A 23,128-nucleotide genomic window follows, 5' to 3' on the forward strand; every position below is an offset into this window, starting at 1 on the left:
CTGGGGTTTCACTGCAGCTGCTGCTGCTGCCAACCCCTCAGACAGGCAGCTGCCCTCCTGGGGTCCAGCCAGGCCTGGCCCAGGATGGCAGAACAAAGAACTTCCTCTGAGAGAGGGTGTGACACCCTCTCCCTTTGGAAAATGGTGTGAAGGCAGGGGAGGAGTAGCCTCCCCCAGCCTCTGGAAATGCTTTGTTGGGCACAGATGTGCCCAATTCTGCATAAGCCAGTCTACACCGGTTCAGGGACCCCTTAGCCCCTGCTCTGGCGCGAAACTGGACAAAGGAAAGGGGAGTGACCACTCCCCTGACCTGCACCTCCCCTGGGAGGTGTCCAGAGCTCCTCCAGTGTGCTCCAGACCTCTGCCATCTTGGAAACAGAGGTGCTGCTGGCACACTGAACTGCTCTGAGTGGCCAGTGCCACCAGGTGACGTCAGACACTCCTGCTGATAGGCTCCTTCAGGTGTTAGTAGCCTTTCCTCTCTCCTAGGTAGCCAAGCCCTCTTTTCTGGCTATTTAGGGTCTCTGTCTCTGGGGAAACTTTAGATAACGAATGCATGAGCTCAGCCGAGTTCCTCTGCATCTCTCTCTTCACCTTCTGATAAGGAAACGACCGCTGACCGCGCTGGAAGCCTGCAAACCTGCAACATAGTAGCAAAGACGACTACTGCAACTCTGTAACGCTGATCCTGCCGCCTTCTCGACTGTTTTCCTGCTTGTGCATGCTGTGGGGGTAGCCTGCCTCCTCTCTGCACCAGAAGCTCCGAAGAAATCTCCCGTGGGTCGACGGAATCTTCCCCCTGCAACCGCAGGCACCAAAAAGCTGCATTACCGGTCCCTTGGGTCTCCTCTCAGCACGACGAGCGAGGTCCCTCGAATCCAGCGACGCTGTCCAAGTGACCCCCATAGTCCAGTGACTCTTCAGCCCAAGTTTGGTGGAGGTAAGTCCTTGCCTCACCTCGCTGGGCTGCATTGCTGGGAACCGCGACTTTGCAGCTACTCCGGCCCCTGTGCACTTCCGGCGGAAATCCTTTGTGCACAGCCAAGCCTGGGTCCACGGCACTCTAACCTGCATTGCACGACTTTCTAAGTTGGTCTCCGGCGACGTGGGACTCCTTTGTGCAACTTCGGCGAGCACCGTTTCACGCATCCTCGTAGTGCCTGTTTCTGGCACTTCTCCGGGTGCTACCTGCTTCAGTGAGGGCTCTTTGTCTTGCTCGACGTCCCCTCTCTCTTCAGGTCCAATTTGCGACCTCCTGGTCCCTCCTGGGCCCCAGCAGCGTCCAAAAACGCCAAACGCACGATTTGCGTGTAGTAAGGCTTGTTGGCGTCCTTCCGGCGGGAAAACACTTCTGCACGACTCTCCAAGGCGAGAGGGATCCGTCCACCAAAGGGGAAGTCTCTAGCCCTTTTCGTTCCTGCAGAAACCTCAGCTTCTTCTGTCCAATCGAAGCTTCTTTGCACCCGCAGCTGGCATTTCCTGGGCATCTGCCCATCTCCGACTTGCTTGTGACTTTTGGACTTGGTCCCCTTGTTCCACAGGTACCCTAGATTGGAAATCCACAGTTGTTGCATTGCTGGTTTGTGTCTTTCCTGCATTATTCCTCTAACACGACTATTTTGTCCTTAGGGGAACTTTAGTGCACTTTGCACTCACTTTTCAGGGTCTTGGGGAGGGTTATTTTTCTAACTCTCACTATTTTCTAGTAGTCCCAGCGACCTTCTACAAGGTCACATAGGTTTGGGGTCCATTCGTGGTTCGCATTCCACTTTTGGAGTATATGGTTTGTGTTGCCCCTATCCCTATGTTTCCCCATTGCATCCTATTGTAACTATACATTGTTTGCACTGTTTTCTAAGACTATACTGCATATTTTTGCTATTGTGTATATATATCTTGTGTATATTTCCTATCCTCTCACTGAGGGTACACTCTAAGATACTTTGGCATATTGTCATAAAAATAAAGTACCTTTATTTTTAGTATAACTGTGTATTGTGTTTTCTTATGATATTGTGCATATGACACTAAGTGGTACTGTAGTAGCTTCACACGTCTCCTAGTTCAGCCTAAGCTGCTCTGCTAAGCTACCATTATCTATCAGCCTAAGCTGCTAGACACCCTATACACTAATAAGGGATAACTGGGCCTGGTGCAAGGTGCAAGTACCCCTTGGTACTCACTACAAGCCAGTCCAGCCTCCTACAGAGTGACTTTGCTATACTTTGCCGCCTGTTTCACCAAAGGCCCGTGGTCACGGCAGTGGTTTTCCTGGTGCTGCCAGCCCCCACCTCGCAACTCCCATGCAGCCCCATCAGCTTCCTTGTGACTGTGCAGGAGAGAACACCTATCTTGGAACCGCTCTCCAGGGGAGGGCACCCCAGATAATACTAGCTTCTGTGGAGACAACACACATTCACACAGCTGAGTGCCCTGCATCACTCTTTTCCCTTGTCATCATCACTTTTTTTAACCTTAATAAGTGAATATCTATTGGATAAAAAATTGGCTTTTTGACACATTGGTCTTAATTTATGCAGATAAACAAACGTTATTTTTCAACATCTGTGTGGAGTATTTTTGTGGTGTATCCAGTGTAATTTCTATGTGTGTGTTTCACAGATACTTTACACATTGCCTTCTAAGTTAAGCCTGCCCGCTCTGTGCCAGGCTACGAGAGGGCGAGCACAAGTTAATTTAAGTTGTGTATTTTGACTTTTCCACGACTAGGATTGTGATCTCTACTTTGACAGGGTGCAATCTGCTGCCAACTAGAGATCCAGTTACTAACAAAAAAGAATTTGAATTTTTCTTTTTTTGTACTTTTTTAGATTGTGACCACATTGTTTAGACAGTGTGCTATAGTATGCTAATTCTTAATGAACAAAACATTGTAAAATTTTAGTTATGTCCATAATAAACATTCTGATTCGGGGGGGCCCCAAAGCAGCAAAATCCCTAAAAAGAACGGCACCCTATGGCTAGTCATGTCCCTCAAGCCATTAAATGACTACATCCTGCCAGAGTTGTTTTACATGACCACATTGCAGGACGTCAATTCGTTGCTCTGAAGAGGGCACTTCATGATGGCACCCGACCTCAAGGATGACTCTTTCCACATCCCCAGTATCCAGCCCACAACCGATTCTTCCACTACCCTTCAGGGCCACTAAGTCTTAAGGGTGTTTACAAAATGCTTAGAGGTGATGGTGGCAGCGCATCTGCCCAGAAACACCATTTGTTTTCTTCTGTTTCTGGACAACTGGCTAATCAAAAGAAACAGCTGACAGTAATTCCTGGCACACACTCAGACTGCAGTGTCTGAGCCACAAACTAGGGTTCAGTGCCAAAAAGTCCCACCTTCAGCCTCAACAGATCCAGCCCTTTTTGTGAAGGGAGGATAGGGGATGGCTTTCGAAAACCTGCTGGCTACTTTTCAGACAGGATTTCCCCTAACTGTATTAACAGTGATTACATTGTAGGGAATACTGGCACGCCCGACTGCACATTCACTCTTTGCAACAGTGTCTAGCAAGGCTGTGGTCACAGGCAGATGGTCATCAGCAGAATCAATTGATGGTAAAGGATAAACTGTAATAAACACTCATATGGTGGAACAGCAACTACTTGCTGTTGGCCAGGCATTCCCTCAAGAGACCATTACCATGGATGGTTAGCTCGTGGGTTTGGGAGCACATCTTGACCACATTACTGTACATGGTATCTGGTCATCACAACAATAGGGTTGCCACATCAGTTACCTAAAACACATGGTAGTCTACACACTCATTTGAGGCAAGACAGTCCTTATAAAAAGAAACTTGACAACCATATTCTACAGCCAGTAAACGGCAAACGCAGTCTCCACTACTGTCTATCAAGCGATATGTCATGGAGTGTGTGCAATACCCCTAATGGTCTAAGACGAGTGCATATTAGCCCCTTTGCTTTTTTAGGTATATAAATTACTGATGCACCAACAGGTTTAGGGCAGGTTCGCTCATGTCCTCCAAAATTAGGTGTGGTGGTTATTTCTTCTCTGTATTGTGCAGATAGTAAGTACAGTTTTTTAGACCTCACTCCAGTAGGCCACCAGAGGCAGTTATGCTTTTTCAGAATACTGTTGAGCAAATGATCTTACAATAAATCTTGATGGTATTTTCCACAAGAAATATGTATGGAAAGTAAATCGGAAGTGGTGGGTAACTGTAGCACAATTAAAGGTGGTAAAGGAGTACAGGTATTTTGGTCTCCTTTTTAATTATAATCCTAATTTTAAAGCATGCATTAAACAACATGATTTAGGAGCGAGGACTAAAGCGGGCATACTACAATGATTGGACTGGAAACTAGGGCATAAATCCATAGAAGCTTTTAAAGAGACCTATAACTCAAAAATAGTAATATGCTCCTTTCTGGCTGCAAAGATTTTGTGGAGAAAATTATCATTCATTTTCCAGTTATTGAAATGAAGATCTGGAAAAGGTGGCTAGGCATCCCAAATGGTGCTGTTAACAGTGCATTGAAGCTTGAGCTCGGCTTGACTATTATAATATTTAAGTGTCTGCAAAGGATCCTTAAATATAGGGCCAGTCTTATAAAAGCAGCTGATGGATTGCTGAGGCAGTCAATTAAAGAATATATACAGCTAAATATAACAGTTCCATGGAGCTCAAATTTGCACAATATCAAGAATAGACTAAATATACTGCCATCGTTTGAAATCCAGTGCACATCCGCTCTACAATTGAAGAGGGTAATAAAACGTGTGGTTACAGATAATTCTACCAATTGTGATCTAAAAGACGTGTACAAAATAAATAAGTTGCTCCACTTATTGGAAACCGTTTACAGGGGTTCTGCACAATCTTATTTGTGCGATGTATAGAATGCCTATTTCAGAAGATGGTCATTTAACGTTAGGCTTGGACAGATGCCTGCCTTTATAGAGTGGAAGATAACTAATCAGGATAGTGCAGATATTCTTCTTTGCACTTTTTATAAACATTTCCCATTGACACTTGCTCGCTTATTTATTTTTTGTGTAATTTTTGTTAGAGGCAGAAATAGTTTGTTATTCCTGATTTTTAGATCTCGAGAAGTTCACCGCATTCATGATCTTTTGAAAAAAAATCTTAGGGGGTTATTACAACTTTGGAGGAGGTGTTAATCCGTCCCAAAAGTGACGGTAAAGTGACAGATATACCACCAGCCGTATTACGAGTCCATTATATCCTATGGAACTCGTAATACGGCTGGTGGTATATCCGTCACTTTACCGTCACTTTTGGGACAGATTAACACCTCCTCCAAAGTTGTAATAACCCCCTTAGTGTGTAATAAGAGATTGTTATGGTATAGGGAATTTTTATCTATTGTATCGGAAGAGTTTGATAAATTGACTGGTATGTTTTTATAAAAATGAATATCAAACTGTTTTAATTGGTTTTCATGTCCTTTTGATTGGGCTATATATGAGAAATATATTTGACAGTTGTTTTGCCACTTTTTTTTGTCTCAGTGGATTGTTTATGTGGTAATTTTGATATTTTTGTAGTATAAATGTAGTGACTTATCTTTTTAGAGAATGTGTTTTGTGTATTGCAATACATGTAATGAATTTCAGAGGTTTTTAATTGTTTGTGTTATTGTGTAATGTTTGTGTTGGCTTGTCAGTGCAATATCAAACAAATGAACAAATAAAATACAATACACTGGTGAAGTCCAATTTGTAATGAATATTTTGGAAAGATGACTTCTAGTAATTCACCTTTACCCTGACTGAGGTCCCTGGAAGTTAAGTCTACATTTTGTTCTCTCCCTTCTGCCAGACAGAAATTAAAAATTTTGTGGGTGTGAATGAGGTGTGAACTTGGACAGGGATAAAGGCCTTGTGGGTGGAGAGGTGTTGCTGTGCGCTTGACAGGCCTGTTGGCTTGTCAAGGACTTGAGTAACTTCAAAGAGGCCTACACTGTCACAAGCATATATAGCGAACACCCAGGCATGAACCCTCCAAACTGACTTCCATCACAATGGGCCTCTTGTTGACATCAGTGTCAGATCCTGCTGGAGTGACCAGACCTTTTTGACAGGTCTGCTGGGGTTTAAAAATGATAATTGGGGGCACACTTCAATGGAAGGAAGGAAGCAGAAATGCCTAAACAGTTTGTGTGTATCCACTGTCTGGTTGCTGAAAGCTCAGCTTTGTCCTACCAGACTTCTGTCTGATGTTTTGCATTTGAACTTTATTACTGATTTAGTGCTGCATAAATATTGTACACACTTGCCTCTAAGTTAAGCCTGTTTGCTCTGTGCCATAGCTACCAGGGGGTTGAGCTCAGATGTATCCAGTAACTTTAGTGGTTCACTCTAATAAGGATTGTGATTATTACTTGGGATGGGTATTTACCCTCCTCAACAAATGACCCAGTTTCTTACAGAAAGGATTTATACACTCACACCCAAACATCTCCTTGCTTTCAACAAAATTTCATTCAACACCCAGAGGGATTTATGAAGGAGTCGGGTGACTAGATCAGAGAGTCTCTTTTTTTTCACACATGTTCATCATTCAAAGGTCTTTGCTCCAGGACCTGTCACTCCAGCATAAAGTCCCCTTTGCCGAACTACTGCTAGAGCCATCTCTCTCTATATCATGGAATTATATTCTTACTCATTTTCTACTTCTTCTGGACTCCTGCCATTCCTGTGACCAACCATTTTTTCCTTTAATATTCCCCCTCGTCTCCTACCCAGACAACATTCGTGTGCACCCTCTTTGACAATATATTAGCCACAAAAAGTACAAGCCATGAAAGCAAGAAATAAACAGTAAGCTCTGTTAGAATCTTTCTAAAAATTTTTTATCGATTTGAGATCATACTTTCAGCCAATTTGCCTGGTCCAAAGCTGGGCTGTTTGCTATTTTCCTTGGAGAAACTTCTCCCTTACCTCTGGTGCCTGTAATCGTCATGTGGAGCTCGGTCCAGCGTTCCCCTGCTTGCTTTTCTTTTGAGGTGTTTCTTGGTATCACAGGCACTATCTATTAAAAATGTTAAATACATACGTAAAATTAGAACACAACATTTCCAGCTACTATTTAATGCAAAGCAGCATTCAGTACACAAATAGACTCGAAGATAATTGTCATTTCAACTGACTAGGACTCAAGAAAAGGGTGAGTTGGAGCATAGTGCTACAAATACATTGAAATTGATATGTTTATCTATAGGATTTATCTCCGTGCAAGCCAGTGAAGCTTAATCACATGACAAAATCTTGTTATCATCAGCAAAACCTAACACACAGGTAGCATGACCTTCTCCCCGATGGAGCTCTGAACATCCTTGTGGAGAATGTATTATTTGTACATACAACACTACGGCCATTGTACAACCCCTGGGCTGGGAGTCTGGGCCTACTTGACCTATGAAAAGTAACAGGCATATTCAAAGCTGCATGAAGCTTCAAACTACTATAAAATTACATCTGTGCTCAATTCTCTGCATTGATGCATTCTTGGTTATTGCACATGCCTTTTAGTACTGTAATGCATAGGAGTATGTGAGCATGATACAACCAGGATTTAAGTGTTCACACCAGACGCAGCCTTTGTTCGGAATGAGACTCCAGCCTGGAGCACCCACCATAAAGTCACAAATAGGTGTGAGCTTTCTGCACCTGTCTGTCAACAGCCACACTGAGCAGTGTTCAGGAAAGGGACAAAGCCTGGCCTTGCCCAAAGGGGTTCCTTCTACTTTACCAGCAGACAATGCACTCACATTCTTCACCTCCCCCAGTGGCTACCAAATGGCAGTGCTACAGAAAGACTGATCAGCAGCTCTTCTCAGCAAAAGGCCTCATTGAATTCATCTTCAGTAATGTCAGACATATATTCAACTCTTTAGGAAAACAACCTCATCCCCATCTTGTGCACAGACACATGCCGGGGACTTCCAAAATGAAACCTACAGACCTCTGTTACTGTGCCTCACCCTTACACACTGCATGCACCACACGGGCCACAAGCAAGCATAACATATTTTTGGGATGTGACCTATAGAATTCTGGCTAGCACTTAAAAACAGAACTTCATACCTGTGGGACCAGCATGCCTCTACACCACTGATACAAGTTAAAGGATCTGGTAGCAACTGTGGATTTGCAGTACACCAGTACTCTGCCACCTTAGATCTACATGGTAAACCCATAAAAGGGACGTTAGTCCTCTGTCATTGAATTAGGGCATGCTTGGTGCGCCCCTCTAGGTCACAGTACAGATCCAGGACCTCACTCATGTCAAAGGAGAGACCAAGGCCTCCATGCACACACTAGATTAGTGTGAAGCTAGGGTCTAAAATCAAAACCAGGTTACACGATACTCTCAGTTCGACACTCGAGGCAGGAGAAGATGACTGTGCACCATGAAGGGTACATACCTGTCCCAGCTTCCACGTTACCATTATTCTTCCTCTGCTCGCATTTATTGCACTATATTTTTGTTTTTCATTAAGCACTCCAAGAAAGTGCATGTGTTTGCTTACACGTTCTCTTGTGTGCTGCTTACCACCCAATACCTGCAAATCCCTTGACACATGCGCCGTAGCTTCCTTCTCCCTCTGCCTCCACACCTTTCTCCTCTGATATTCCCCCACCTCTCGTGATCATTTGAATATTTTTTTCTTATATAAGCTTTTTGGTGGGCCCAACAGCTGCCATTTGCTGCTGGGCTGCTATGCATTCCAAACGTGCTTTAGTGTATTTCAGATTGTTCCTTGCTCCTGCCTGCTTCTCATTCCTCTGACCAAACCTGCTCCCCCATTGTTCTCCCACCGTTTACAGTAATTTTAATTTTTTGTTTTGTTATTTTCATTTTTAGGAGGGTCTTGCAGCTATCCTTTGCTGCTGGACTTTCTCTGCTATCTAAAAAGCACTTTCACACAAATAAAGCTATTTCTTTGTATTTAGCCACCTAAGTCCATCTTAGATACATAAAATAAATGAACAGCTCTGCGCCATTTTGTAGTCGTGTGCATGCATGGTGAGCTGCGGCTTTTTAGAAATCCACCTCTTTAACCCCACTTCCTCCAGCCTGTGTACTTCATGTCAGATTCATTACCCCGAAATCATGGTCATGATTTTCTTTAATTTTTATTAGAGAACGGATTTATTGTTTATGGGGACGTGGATTTTCATGGAATAGCATTGGGAAATCTTGTGCTGTCCATGCATTTGCATACCTTTACAGTGCAACTAGTGTCTGATCACAGATGTTATCATTTTTTCATCCACTTTCTTCTGTTGCTGGATGCAGCTTTTGGGACTGGAAGAAGGGAGAGAAACTGGACCACTTCCACAATGGTAACCCACGCTACACCCGGATCACGGCTTTGGAATATCTGAACGGGCATGACTGCTCCCTGCTACTTAGTGCCACTGGTAAGCTATCACGTTTCCCATTCCTTCACATATGTGTTGCCTCGGTCCACCACCTAAGATACAGAAATTATACACACCAGTTAAGTCAACAAGCATTGGCAAAGAAAATATGTCTCACTTTTCGGACCTGTTAGCTTTGCCAATGATTTTTAACCGCCTTGATGTTGCACAGCTTGCCTAAAGAAGAAGAAGAAAACCCTAAGATGCTGCCAGCCATATTATTTTGTAGGCGTGCCTACGACGCATGCATGCGCCTACAAAATGAGGTATTCACTATTTTTTATTTCTATTTACAGATTTGTGTTGAATTGGTACGTAAAAAAAAAAGTAGAAAAAGTAGTGCAAAAGTATTTTTTAAGAGGGTGGTAAGATGGGGTAAGTAACATGGAGAGTGGGTGGAAACCAGGGTTGGGGGTGGGAAGGGCACATAGCGGGAGCAATGCAGAGCACTGGAGGGGGGGAAGAAAAGCACATAGGTGAGAAAGCATTATGGACCTCAGGGAGAAGGGCACAGGTGGCAAAGGAGAACACTCGGGCAAGTGCATAATAGAGAGGACATGGGGAAGCACACAGGCGATAGAGAGCAACCCAGAGTTGTGGAAAGTGCAAGAGAAGTACATAAGAGACAGCTGGAAAACAGATGCTCTCTTATGGAGACTTTAAACAAAAAGAAAAAGTGGTATTCGAAAAGCAAACAGTGGAAGGACACAATTAATGCGTCCATGCTCCAGAAGAGGGACACGCATAAGAAGTAGAAGGAAAGAAAACAAATGATACAGTGGCGTAACAAAGGCTCCCAAAGCCCCTGCGTTGTGGGGGGACGAGCTCCAGAGGGGCCCCTCAGCACAGCACCTGGCCTGAGTGAGTCCGGAGGGTGTGCCTCCTCCATGTGTTTTGCAGAGGGGCCTCCTTCTGTTTCGTTAAGCCACTGACAAGATTAACGAATTAAACTCAAGTAAATGACTGACAATAAAGCCAACCAGTGGTAAGCATTGGGTGGGCTTTAAGCCCAATGTATGCTGAGAATAGGGCTTTTCACCAACACACAGCTTGCAGGGTCTGACAGACGAGAGCTAAAAATGTTGTTGCTTTGTGAGTTGAAGAAGGAACACAGTGTATTGTAGGTTTTGATACCTTTATGTATGTATTTATTTTAAGTATTGAATTGTATGCAGGTTTCTGAGGTTCCCTGGTCCGTTCTCTAGGACCGTTCACTTGCATCAAAGCCCCCACCGGAAAATGCCTATATGCAGCAGGAGATTCATACTGCAGTTCTGACTAGAAAAAATACAACCTCATTATCGCTTATTCAGATGCTTTCTGGGCCAGTCCACCTATGGTCTTAACAAAGGTATTATCAAAAGGCTTCCGCACACCTCGGGGTTGAGGCTGCGTACAAATCCGCATTTTCTAATTGCTCCTCAACCCCCACACCAACACTGCACTCTATTTCGCATTTCTCCTGCTTTACAACAAGCTGCTGAAGGGGCGCCTCTTCATTAGGAGCCTGCAGAGAGGTGGGGTGGGGCGACGAGCTAAGAACAGAGGCAGACGGGTGTGAAAGGACCTCTGCACATTTTCTGCTGGAGAGCTATTGATTCCTTTTTTCTTCAGTTCTGGCTGAGGGGGAAAGACGTTTCACTAACAGAATCAGCGAAAAAGAAGCACAATGTGAAGTGAGCGTGTGAGAGCTAGCCGAGGAGATGGGGGTCGTTACAAAGGATGCCGGGGTTCTACCACGGAAGGGATGCGTTCCCATCTCAGACATCCTGCATCTTGCCTCCATGTGTTGGGAGCTCTGGGGGCTAATATTAACGCCAACAGCAAAGAAGGATATTCTCGAGTTTTTTGTGCAAATTCAATACAGTTTCACATGTTCTTTTAGTATGTTTTTTTTAAATACCACTTCTAAGAAATATCCCCTTCCTTTTGGCGATTTAACCTCTATAACACAGCCCCAGGCATGGACGTCATTTAGGGGTCGCCAGCTTGCCTCTTGCGACCCCTGGCACTGCCTCTGCGTCCCCTGGCCTCAGAGGTGGCAAAATAAGTGCCGGGAACAAAAGGACAGCTCATCCTTATGTAGGTTGCTTGGGGCTCCACTGCCTTGGTTTTAATCAGTTTTTTTAAGTTACACTAATAGTGACTAACCTATTATTCGCTATTAGAGTAATAAAAAATGTAGTACAGTTAGCTGGAACATGATCCTCCTTGGTAGCTGAGGTAAGTAAAAAAAACTCCTTTAAATGTATGTTGTGTGCATGCTTGCCGGTGAGACTGTGCTTATCTAAAAGAGAGTGTGTGTTTGAGTAAAAGTAAAGATGAAATGGCGTGTGATGTCACTTCGGCTACCCCTGGAATTTTGGTGAATTGACGCCCATTGCTCAGGACCCTGTGATTGGTGGTCTAGTCATCAGTGCCTGATTTTAACTATCCAACATAAAGTGTGGGATGTTATAACAATTTATGTCCGCGCCTAATTACAACCTTTGGCTATAGATGTGGAGGATTCACAGTTTTTGTGTGATTTGATCATCGTTTTATGCATAAGGATTCTATTTTGAATATTACAGCCATTTCTGCCTACTCCTGGACCACCAGAACGCTACCTCAAGGCAAAATTATTGCCAAGACCTATTCCATGGCCCCAGTTTCTAACCTTACTGCATTGTATTAACCTGTCTGCACTCTGCGTTCCCCAGAATACCTGTCCAAACTTTGGTGCTGTTAGAATTTTTCTCCCTATCCTGTTGACTGTATGGGGCTCTTTGCACTTTCAACTACGACACAGCCTATTCTCCTCATGTATACTAAGACCGCAGTAGTTGGACAAAACATACGTTTATCTTAAGCCCTCCGATGTCAGCTGTGCTGGAGCTGGCAAGGTACCACATAATATAACATAGTAAGGTATTCAGTCCATTCATGGCAGAAATATGTGGATAACCTGAAGGTCACAGGTTCTAACATCTGAGTTCAATATATTGAGCACCAATACATTGTCATACGTAATATTATAGCGCTTTGAGAACTTCGTGATGAAGCGCTATGTGTAAGCAGGCTTTTGGAAGCCTGTAAAGACCAATGCCCATTCTGAGGTATTACTTTTAAAAGTAATATCTTTAAACTCGCTTCCATTACTATAACAGTTCTAGTGAGGCAATATTCTGACATTTGGCATAAACATTTCAAAGATTATAAAAAGGCAGTCTTCGAAATAATGGTTAGGATTTCCAGAGTCGTGGGCATTTTACAATGGACTTTTCATTTATCACTAGGTCAGTCCTTGTTAAACCTCTGACAGGAGTGATTCATTGATCCTTGCAGACTTTTCCTCCAATTTCTTTGCAATCTCACTTTCGTCTTTAAACTCCCATGGACTTCACTGTGCCAGTGTAGGTGAGTTCATCACATGTAATTCGCTGTGTCTCCGACGCTGCTGGATAAAAAAACATTCTATTGATCAACCAAGCAATCATTGTTAGCCCTAAGCAGATTTGGTGGGCGCTGATTTGGCCTGCAAGCATCTGGGTAACAACCTGCTCCCAATGGTAGGAAATACGTTTCTTAGGATGGTATAGAAGATTTTAGGACCAGATGGTCAGTGTAGGAGTCTCCTGGTTAGAACTGCTACCTATGCAGCAATATACATCTACTGCAGGCATATATGTGGGTAGTAGTATAAAGACTTAACACAAAACCAGATGAAAAAGCAAAAGCCTTGGTGGTGGGGGGGCAAGGGAGACTAGATAGATTTTACAGCAGTCGGAAGGTATGCCTCATTCCGGAGTAGAGTAAACAACTGAAACCCAAAACTTAATAGTTGGCACCGACGAGGCGGTTGCCCCATATTTAGTCAAGGAGAGGAGACACTTTGGCTCTCCAGCCACCAGCAGACTTGGACTCTTTAATTGGAACTCTGGAGTTGAGAAATCAGCAGCTGGATAAAGTAGTACTGGGGAACATTCAGGAAAAGAGTGAACAAGGTAGGGTCTGACATGTGGTACAAACTGTCTGACATTTGTCATTACAGGTGTTAAAACCACAGGTCCCTACTCCTGGACTAGCCAACTACCATTCTGAACTATAATTAGGACCTATTACAGGAACCCCACATCCCGCCATCCATAGAGTACCTGCAGCACGTTATCCCACCCAAGACCCTGTATGTTTAGTCTGAGATTTCAGAATCATATTTGGGTTCTGGGTCTGCTGATGGATTCCATTATGGTTCTGTGGGTGGTGGTAGGAGAGGAAGTGTACCTGATTTTGTTCTGTGGAACAGGAGGCGTGAGAAAGAAAGACACTACAGCTGAAGTGAGAATGGACCTACACTTAATGCTCTCTGAACTAATGTAATTGGATTTGTGCACCAACTTGAGGGCTTCACAAAAGAAATCCCACAGATTGTCTCTTTTTTCGGTCCGCTCACACAAGTTGTGCATGGGCTGATGACAAGCAGTCAGCCAGTGCAATAGCTAAACAACATTGGGGTAGAAAACGGAATTGTGCACAATAAATAACGAATGATAGGAAAATGTTGATCAGGTGTAAATATGGAGGGGGAATTTCGGTATACTTTACCTCGAGATCATGGTTAGAAAAGTTCAGCTGGGTGCAACCAGACGCATCACATCAGAGCCAACACTTAGAAAGCTGATGGAAACCGGGGATATGTATAATGCACATACACTTCCATTTGCCAGGCATGTTTGTAGGGAAGACCCTATTGTTGTCATTCTTTCTTTTCTCTGACCATCCTTGCTTCTCCTAACCTCTCTCCTTTTGGTCTGCCCTGAAGATGATGGTGCCATCCGGGTGTGGAAGAACTTTGCAGATTTGGAGAAGAATCCAGAGATGGTGACCGCTTGGCAGGGCTTGTCAGACATGCTGCCGACAACCAGAGGTGAGTCTGGCATGTGATGTGCAATATATATTTGTGTATGATAAATCCATCCACTTTCTAATGTACTTTCTGCTGGGGGATACCAGGCTGGAGGCATTTGGGGATATACTTTCTGCTCAGAGCACCTAAACCATGCCTGTTTCTGATGTAAACCCTAGATTCTCCCTTTCCGTGAACCACATATGTGTGTTTGTATGTGCGTTTACATACACACTTGTGTGTGTACATATGTAAAAAAATATATATATATGTTCGATGGCATGTGTAGCTGCAGATACACATGCTGTGCATATCCCGCCATCTAGTGTTGGGCTCGGAGTGTTACAAGTTGTTTTTCTTCAAAGAAGTCTTTTCGAGTCACGAGATCGAGGGACTCCTCCCCTTTCGGCTCCATAGCGCATGGGCGTCGACTCCATCTTAGATTGTTTTCTTTCCGCCATCGGGTTCGGACGTGTTCCTCTTCGCTCTGTGTTTCGGTTCGGAAAGTTAGTTAAATCTTGGAAAATTCGACAGTATTGTTGACGTTCAGTATCGGGTTAGTTAACGCAGATCGACACCGAATCAAGAAGAGCTCCGGTAGCCCTTCGGGGCTTCGATTCCCCGGCGGGGCCTGGTCGGCTTGGCCGCGTGGTCTTCAAGGCTAATGGAACGGACCCCATTCTGCTTCTGCCCCGAATGCCACAACAAGTATCCTTACACAGATCAACATCTGGTCTGTAATTTGTGTTTGTCCCCCGAACACAAAGAGGATACATGCGAGGCCTGTCAGGCGTTTCGGTCGAAGAAAATGCTTCGGGACCGGAGAGCACGAAGGCTTCAAATGGCATCGGCGCCGTCAGGACACCGCGATGTCGAGGAAGAGGAGACTTTCTCCATCTCGGACGAGCCCGAAACAGAGCAGGCACCGAAAACCGTGAGTAAACCAGCCCCGGCCAAAACTCACGCCAAAATCATGAAGGCCCAGGAACACCACCGCCGGCAGGCCATGGCTTAACCTGTACAATTGGTGACCAACCATCGGCACCGAAAAAGGGCACACACGTGTCGAAGTCTTCCGACTCCGGTCGAGATCCCGGCACGCGGCATACTCGACACCGAGAACCTGGCTTAGACCAGACTCGACACCAGGAGACCGGCTCCGAAATAAGTCGGCACCGAGATGTCGGCACACCGAAACCTAAAAAAGTGGCTTCGGAGCCGAAAAAGACTGTAGAAAAAGTTTTGGTACCGAAACACCCAGCTTCGGAGCCGAAAACAAGCTCTTACTCCGAAGAACAAGGCCTTTCAGAACAACTACAAGGCCATAGATTTGGATAAGAGCTAGAAGCAGGGGAGCCAGATTATACGCAAAGAAGGCTCCATATTCGAAAGGAAACAGGGAAAATAAGAACTCTCCCTCCTATAAGGATGAAAAGGAAACTTGCTTTCCAAGACACAGAAAAACAACCGAAAGCAAAGGTGGCAAAACAAGTAACTCCACCACGGGCTTTGCCACAGCCATCACCACACCACTCACCGCAACCATCACCAATTGCGACCCCACCTATGATGCAATCTCCAACGCACACAGGGATGAGCCAGGATGACCCAGATGCATGGGATCTATATGATGCACCAGTATCTGACAATAGTCCAGACTGCTACCCAGCGAGGCCATCACCACCTGAAGACAGTACTGCTTACACGCAAGTGGTGTCCAGTGCAGCTGCTTTTCACAATGTGACACTGCACGCTGAACCGATTAAGGATGACTTTTTATTTAATACTTTGTCGTCAACACACACTCAGTACAAGAGTCTTCCAATGTTACCAGGGATGTTAAAACACGCTAAACAAGTATTTCAAGAGCCCGTCAAAGGCAGGGCCATCACACCTAGGGTGGAGAAAAAGTACAAGCCTCCCCCTACAGACCCTGTGTACATCACGCAACAACTGACACCTGACTCCGTAGTAGTAGGCACAGCACTTAAAAGGGCTAATTCACACACCTTGGGAGATGCACCACCACCCGACAAAGAAAGTCGAAAGTTTGATGCAGCGGGGAAAGAGTTGCAGCACAAGGGGCCAATCAATGGCGCATTGCTAATTCCCAGGCTTTGTTGTCAAGATATGACAGGGCTCATTGGGATGAAATGCAGCACTTTATAGAACATCTGCCCAAAGAGTTCCAAAAGCGTGCACAACAAGTGGTGGAAGAGGGCCAAAGTATCTCGAACAACCAGATACGATTGTCAATGGATGCAGCAGACACAGCCGCAAGAACTGTGAATACGGCGGTCACTATTCGGAGACGCGCATGGCTACGACCTCCGGATTTAAGCCCGAAATCCAACAGGCTGTGCTTAATATGCCTTTTAATGGACAGCAGTTGTTTGGGCCGGAGGTGGACACAGCTATAGAGAAGCTGAAGAAGGACACGGATACGGCCAAGGCCATGGGCGCGCTCTGCTCCCCACAGAGCAGAGGCACATTTAAGAAGACACAATTTAGAGGGGGGTTTCGGGCCCAAAGCGCAGAACCATCAACCTCACAAACCAGACCCACATACCAGGGCCAGTATCGAAGAGGAGGCTTTCGGGGACAATACAAAAGTGGACAGTTCCCTAAAACTAGAGGAAAGTTCCAAAGCCCCCTCAAAATAAACAGTGAGTTCAGTGTCACAAATCCCCAACACATAACACCAGTGGGGGGAGACTTAAAGATTTTTACCAAAACTGGAAAGCTATAACAACAGACTCGTGGGTCCTAGCCATTATCCAACATGGTTATTGCATAGAATTCCTACAATTACCACCAAATGTGCCTCCAAGAACACACAACATGTCCAAACAGCACATGGATCTATTACAACTAGAAGTCCAAGCGTTGTTGCAAAAAGACGCAATCGAACTAGTACCCAATCATCAGAAAGGAACAGGTGTTTATTCCCTGTATTTTCTAATACCCAAACATAACAAAACTCTGAGACCCATCTTAGATCTCAGAACACTAAATCTTTACATCAAATCAGATCACTTTCACATGGTGACACTTCAAGACGTAATCCCCTTGCTCAAACAACAAGACTACATTTCAACATTAGATCTCAAGGATGCGTACTTCCATATACCCATACATCCTTCGCACAGGAAATACTTAAGGTTTGTAATCCAAGGAGTACATTACCAATTCAAAGTATTACCATTCGGGATAACAACAGCACCAAGGGTATTTACAAAATGCCTTGCAGTAGTAGCAGCCCATATCAGAAGACAGCACATACATGTATTCCCGTTTCTAGACGATTGTTTAATCAAAGCCAATACGCAGGAACAGTGTCTTCAACACACAAGATACATCATAGAAACCCTTCACAAACTAGAGTTCTCATTAAACTACCAAAAATCACACTTACAGCCATGTCAAATACAACAATACTTAGGAGCAACAATCAACACAAAAAAGGGATTGCCACTCCAAGTCCACAAAGGGTACAAGCATTCCAAAACGTAATACAAAGCATGCACCCAAACCAAAGGTTTCAGGTAAAATTAGTGATGAAACTACTAGGCATGATGTCCTCATGCATAGCCATTGTCCCAAACGCAAGATTACACATGCGGCCCTTACAACAGTGCCTAGCAACACAGTGGTCACAAGCACAGGGTCAACTTCAAGATCTAGTGTTGATAGACCGCCAAACATACACCTCGCTTCAGTGGTGGAATCCTATAAATTTAAACCAAGGGCCGCCTTTCCAAGACCCAGTGCCTCAATACGTGATCACAACAGATGCTTCCATGGTAGGGTGGGGAGCACACCTCAACCAACACAGCATCCAGGGACAATGGGACACTCAGCAGAAACAACTTCATATAAATCAGTTAGAACTACTAGCAGTGTTTCTAGCGTTGAAAGCATTTCAACCACTAATAGCCCACAAACACATTCTTGTCAAAACAGACAACATGACAACAATGTATTACCTAAACAAACAGGGAGGGACACACTCAACACAGTTGTGTCTCTTAGCACAAAAGATTTGGCATTGGGCGATTCACAATCACATTCGCCTAATAGCGCAATACATACCAGGAATTCAAAACCACTTAGCCAACAATCTCAGTCGGGATCACCAACAGATCCACGAATGGGAAATTCATCCCCAGATACTACAAACCTACTTCCAAAGCTGGGGAACACCGCAAATAGACTTATTCGCAACAAAAGAAAACGCAAAAGGCCAAAACTTCGCATCCAGGTACCCACAGCCTCACTCCAAGGGCAATGCGTTATGGATGAGTTGGTCAGGGATATTTGCTTACGCTTTTCCCCCTCTCCCACTCCTTCCGTATCTCGTAAACAAATCGAGTCAAAACAAACTCAAACTAATACTAATAGCACCAACTTGGGCACGACAACCTTGGTACACAACACTACTAGACCTGTCAGTAGTGCCTCATATCAAACAGACCAGATCTGTTAACTCAACACAAACAACAGATCAGACACCCAAATCCAGCATCGCTCAATCTAGCAATCTGGCTCCTGAAGTCTTAGAATTCGGACATCTAGACCTTACAAAAGAATGCATGGAGGTCATCAAACAGGCTAGAAAACCTACTACAAGACATTGCTACGTAAATAAATGGAAAAGATTTGTTTATTACTGTCATAATAATCAAATCCAACCATTACACGCATCCGCAAAAAACATTGTAAGCTACTTACTACACTTACAAAAGTCTAAGTTAGCTTTTTCATCCATTAAAATACATCTCACAGCAATTTCGGCCTACCTGCAAATTACACATTCAACTTCACTATTCAGAATCCCAGTCATAAAAGCATTTATGGAGTGTCTAAAAAGGATTATTCCACCAAGAACACCACCAGTTCCTTCGTGGAACCTCAATATTGTATTAACACGACTCATGGGTCCACCATTTGAACCCATGCACTCTTGTGCGATACAATACTTAACCTGGAAAGTAGTCTTCCTAATAGCTATCACATCTCTCAGAAGAGTAAGTGAAATACAAACCTTTACCATACAAGAACCCTTTATACAAATACACAAACATAAAGTAGTTCTACGCACAAATCCCAAATTTTTGCCAAAGGTCATATCACCGTTCCACTTAAATCAAACAGTGGAACTTCCAGTGTTCTTTCCAGAACCAGACTCTGTAGCTGAAAGAGCATTACATACATTAGACATAAAAAGAGCACTAATGTATTACATTGATAGGACCAAACAAATTTGCAAAACAAAACAAAATCCAATATCCAAACAAGGCATTGCCAGATGGATAGTTAAGTGTATTTAAACCTGTTATATGAAAGCAAAGAGAGAACTGCCTATTACACCAAAGGCACACTCCACTAGAAAAAAAGGTGCCACCATGGCCTTTCTAGGAAATATACCAATGACAGAAATCTGTAAGGCAGCCACATGGTCTACGCCTCATACATTCACTAAACATTACTGCGTGGATGTGTTAACAACACAACAAGCCACAGTAGGACAAGCAGTATTATGAACATTATTTCAAACAACTTAAACTCCTACAGGCTAAACCACCGCTTTTGGGGAGATAACTGCTTACTAGTCTATGCACAGCATGTGTATCTGCAGCTACACATGCCATCGAACGGAAAATGTCACTTACCCAGTGTACATCTGTTCGTGGTATGAGACGCTGCAGATTCACATGTGCCCTCCCACCTCCCCGGGAGCCTGTAGCCGTTCTAAGTTAATAAAAATAAAACTTGTACATTTGTAAATTTCTAAATATATCACTTTTAAGTCACATTATGTACATACATACTTACTCCATTGCATGGGCACTATTACTATATACACAACTCCTACCTCACCCTCTGCGGGGAAAAAAATCTAAGATGGAGTCGACGCCCATGCGCAATGGAGCCGAAAGGGGAGGAGTCCCTCGATCTTGTGACTCGAAAAGACTTCTTCGAAGAAAAACAACTTGTAACACTCAGAGCCCAACACTAGATGGCAGGATATGCACAGCATGTGAATCTGCAGCGTCTTATGCCACGAACAGATGTACACTGGGTAAGTGACATTTTCTATATATATATATATATATATATATATATATATATATATATATATATATATATATATATATATATATATAAATATGTATGTGAAGGGCATGATTTGAACCCAAAGTTTTTTTTTTTTTTATAGTATGTGAATGGAATAGAAACCTGGCCCATATTTTATCTTTTTGATGTATTAATGAAGTAATGAAGGCTGGGAACTGTTGTTCATTCATAGGGATGGCTGCATATCTTTCCATAGTGCTCTGACCATGTAGAGTACGAGGCAGGCAATTAATTCTAAACTCTGACTACACTGAGTCTCTTTTGGGAAACAAAACATGCCTATGTGTTAAACCTTTAAAAAAAGACATCCCTACCTATGGCAAAATAGTGCCACTGAAATTCACACAGCTACAGCTGGAGCTCGGCCATTATTCTGTCAAGCCTGATGCAGTTTTAAAGAAATCCTGGAGAGAAAAAGAGCTTAACACAAATTGTTCGATGGCATAACTGTTGGACATTTTGGCTTTGAATAACTGACGGGCAATCGCTGATGTTATCACCGAAATCTGAAGAATACATTTGTGTTTCTTGTAAATGTTCATCCATTTCACCCCAAAACTGTGGCTAAAGGTGCTCAATGTTGTGAAACAAGCTCTTTCTGTAACTCAGTTTTCATCCTGAAGAAAAGATGTTGCCTTGTTGGAAATAAAATAATAGCTTTTGTGTGTTGTGCTGTTATAATATAAGCTACTGTCCTTCTGATGATCTCTTGTCCTCTCCTGGTCTTTGTGTAGGTGTACATTTTCTTGAATCCCTCATTAATAAGGATTTAATGGCAAGAGGCTTCTACTTAATTTTTTTGTCTGGCGTTTTGCCCTATAGGCCGTCTGTAGGCTAATATTCAACTCTAGTTTTGGAATATTTTGGGTGAGGGCCACTTTCTCCAAGTAGTCCAGGAGTCTAATTTACTGTATTAACTCCAGTCGTATAATGTTTTTGTGTGAAGTGTAGTATTTCTCCATTATTGTAAATTAGCATAAAAATATTGTAGTTTAGTGTCTCAGCAAAATCTCAGCTACTGCTGCTGTGAAGGTGCTATTCAGGGCAAAATAAAAACAGGAATGCCTATTAGGCTGATGCATCCATTTAGTTTTTGTGTCTGTGACATCAGAGGTCTATTAAAGGAACCACCATTTCAATTGTTTATGTTGAATAAGTAAGGGATCCCACACCCGGGGTTTGTTTCTGTGATCACTATACTTCGAAAGTGTTCTTTCCTTGGTTTCTGTACAATTTCAACAGAACTGTGTTCTTATTCTGGGACATCTTTTCTTTTTTTACAGTAAATCAAGGTATTCTCAATATGTTTCTGGTTTTCTACTGTATCTTTTATTTACAGACCTTTGAGGCTTTTGTTGACCAGAGCTCTGTTCACACTTCCCCTACACCCTTACGCACTGAGATTCTGTTGTCATATACTCTTTTAGCATTAAGACAGCAGTCAACACTAAATTCATCAGCACCAACAGGGTGTGCTGCCAAAATAGCATTCAGTGCTAATCCCTCTGACATTAAGGGTTTTTTTGTAGTCAAGAGATTACTTAGTACTGGTCTTCTTGACACTGAAATAACACATTTCATGCCTTGAAATAAGTTATCACCAGGCTCTTTAGTACAAAATGAACCCACAATACCAAGAGAACATTCACCAGTTAATGTTCCACTGGCTTTTCAGTACTGGAATAGTGCTTAATAATCAGAGAACTAAACCCCAAACAAGGCTTTAGCAGAATGAATTTGACACCAAGATATTAATTGGATGCTATTTCATTTGGTGTAAAGAGACTTCTTGACACAGATGGTGCATTCGGTGAGAACTCTTTCAGCATCAAGAAAACCAAGACAACGTTCATTGCAAACACTTCCTGCCTGTAGACAGCTCTTCACAATAATTCAACACAGATATGTTTCTGCAAAACAAGGTGCCCAATGCCAAAAGTTCTTTCAGTTCTGCCCTCTACGGCAATGATAGAGCCCTCAACACCCAAACAATATGGAGATACATATTTTTGAGGTATTAGAGTACTGTAAACAGACAGAACACTCATTTTGGTTCCAAAAAAAGCACCAAAATCATGGTCAATTATGTCTTTGGAACCAGGAGTTCTCACCAGCAAAAAATTTTTATGGGTACTCTTTCAGCAAAAAGAGTGTTTAATTAACAAGAGAGTATGTTCCTTCTAAATACCCGTCCTTCATACAATGTAGGCAAAACAGCAGATTTAAGGGACTGTCGGAAACCCACTTATAGGCTTAGAAGAGAAGGACTAACTGTGCTTATTTCTAATTTCAAGCTTCTAGAGCAGTTTAATGAGGGGTATCCAGGAGTAGAACAAAGATTTCTTAAATGTAACCCTGCCTCAGCTAGGCTTTTGCTAACGCGAGTTGAAGCTGAAGCTTTATTGTTAATAACTTTCTGGGTGCAAGTTGGTAAGCCGACTGGTGCAACTATGCTAGTCAAGCATCAGCCTAAATTGACGTCAGATAAATGGAAAGAGCCTGTTCCTCTGGGAATTAGGAAGAGTCTTCAGTTTTCAGAACTGCTGTAAAGCTTAATGGGCCCTAGCAAGATACTATATATTTGAATTTTGGGTGTTGATTTGTAACGTTACCATGGATAAAAGCTACAGTTCACAAGCTGTGTCTAAATAAACCTACTCCTATTT

At 43.4% G+C, this 23,128-nt stretch overlaps 1 protein-coding gene across 3 annotated transcripts in view; it reads left to right on the forward strand.

Annotated features, from left to right (window-relative positions):
• RPTOR (regulatory associated protein of MTOR complex 1) overlaps positions 1 to 23,128 on the forward strand; it is a 1,432,785-nt gene that overhangs the window by 1,152,116 nt on the left and 257,541 nt on the right. For all 3 annotated transcript variants that reach the window (XM_069199733.1, XM_069199735.1, XM_069199734.1), the window contains exons 27-28: positions 9,315 to 9,439; positions 14,241 to 14,345. In XM_069199733.1, the coding sequence (XP_069055834.1) occupies positions 9,315 to 9,439; positions 14,241 to 14,345 (230 nt within the window). The remainder of the gene's footprint in view (positions 1 to 9,314; positions 9,440 to 14,240; positions 14,346 to 23,128) is intronic.

This window comes from Pleurodeles waltl, chromosome 7 (genome assembly GCF_031143425.1).
Source record: "Pleurodeles waltl isolate 20211129_DDA chromosome 7, aPleWal1.hap1.20221129, whole genome shotgun sequence".
NCBI classification, from domain to species: Eukaryota; Metazoa; Chordata; class Amphibia; order Caudata; family Salamandridae; genus Pleurodeles; species Pleurodeles waltl.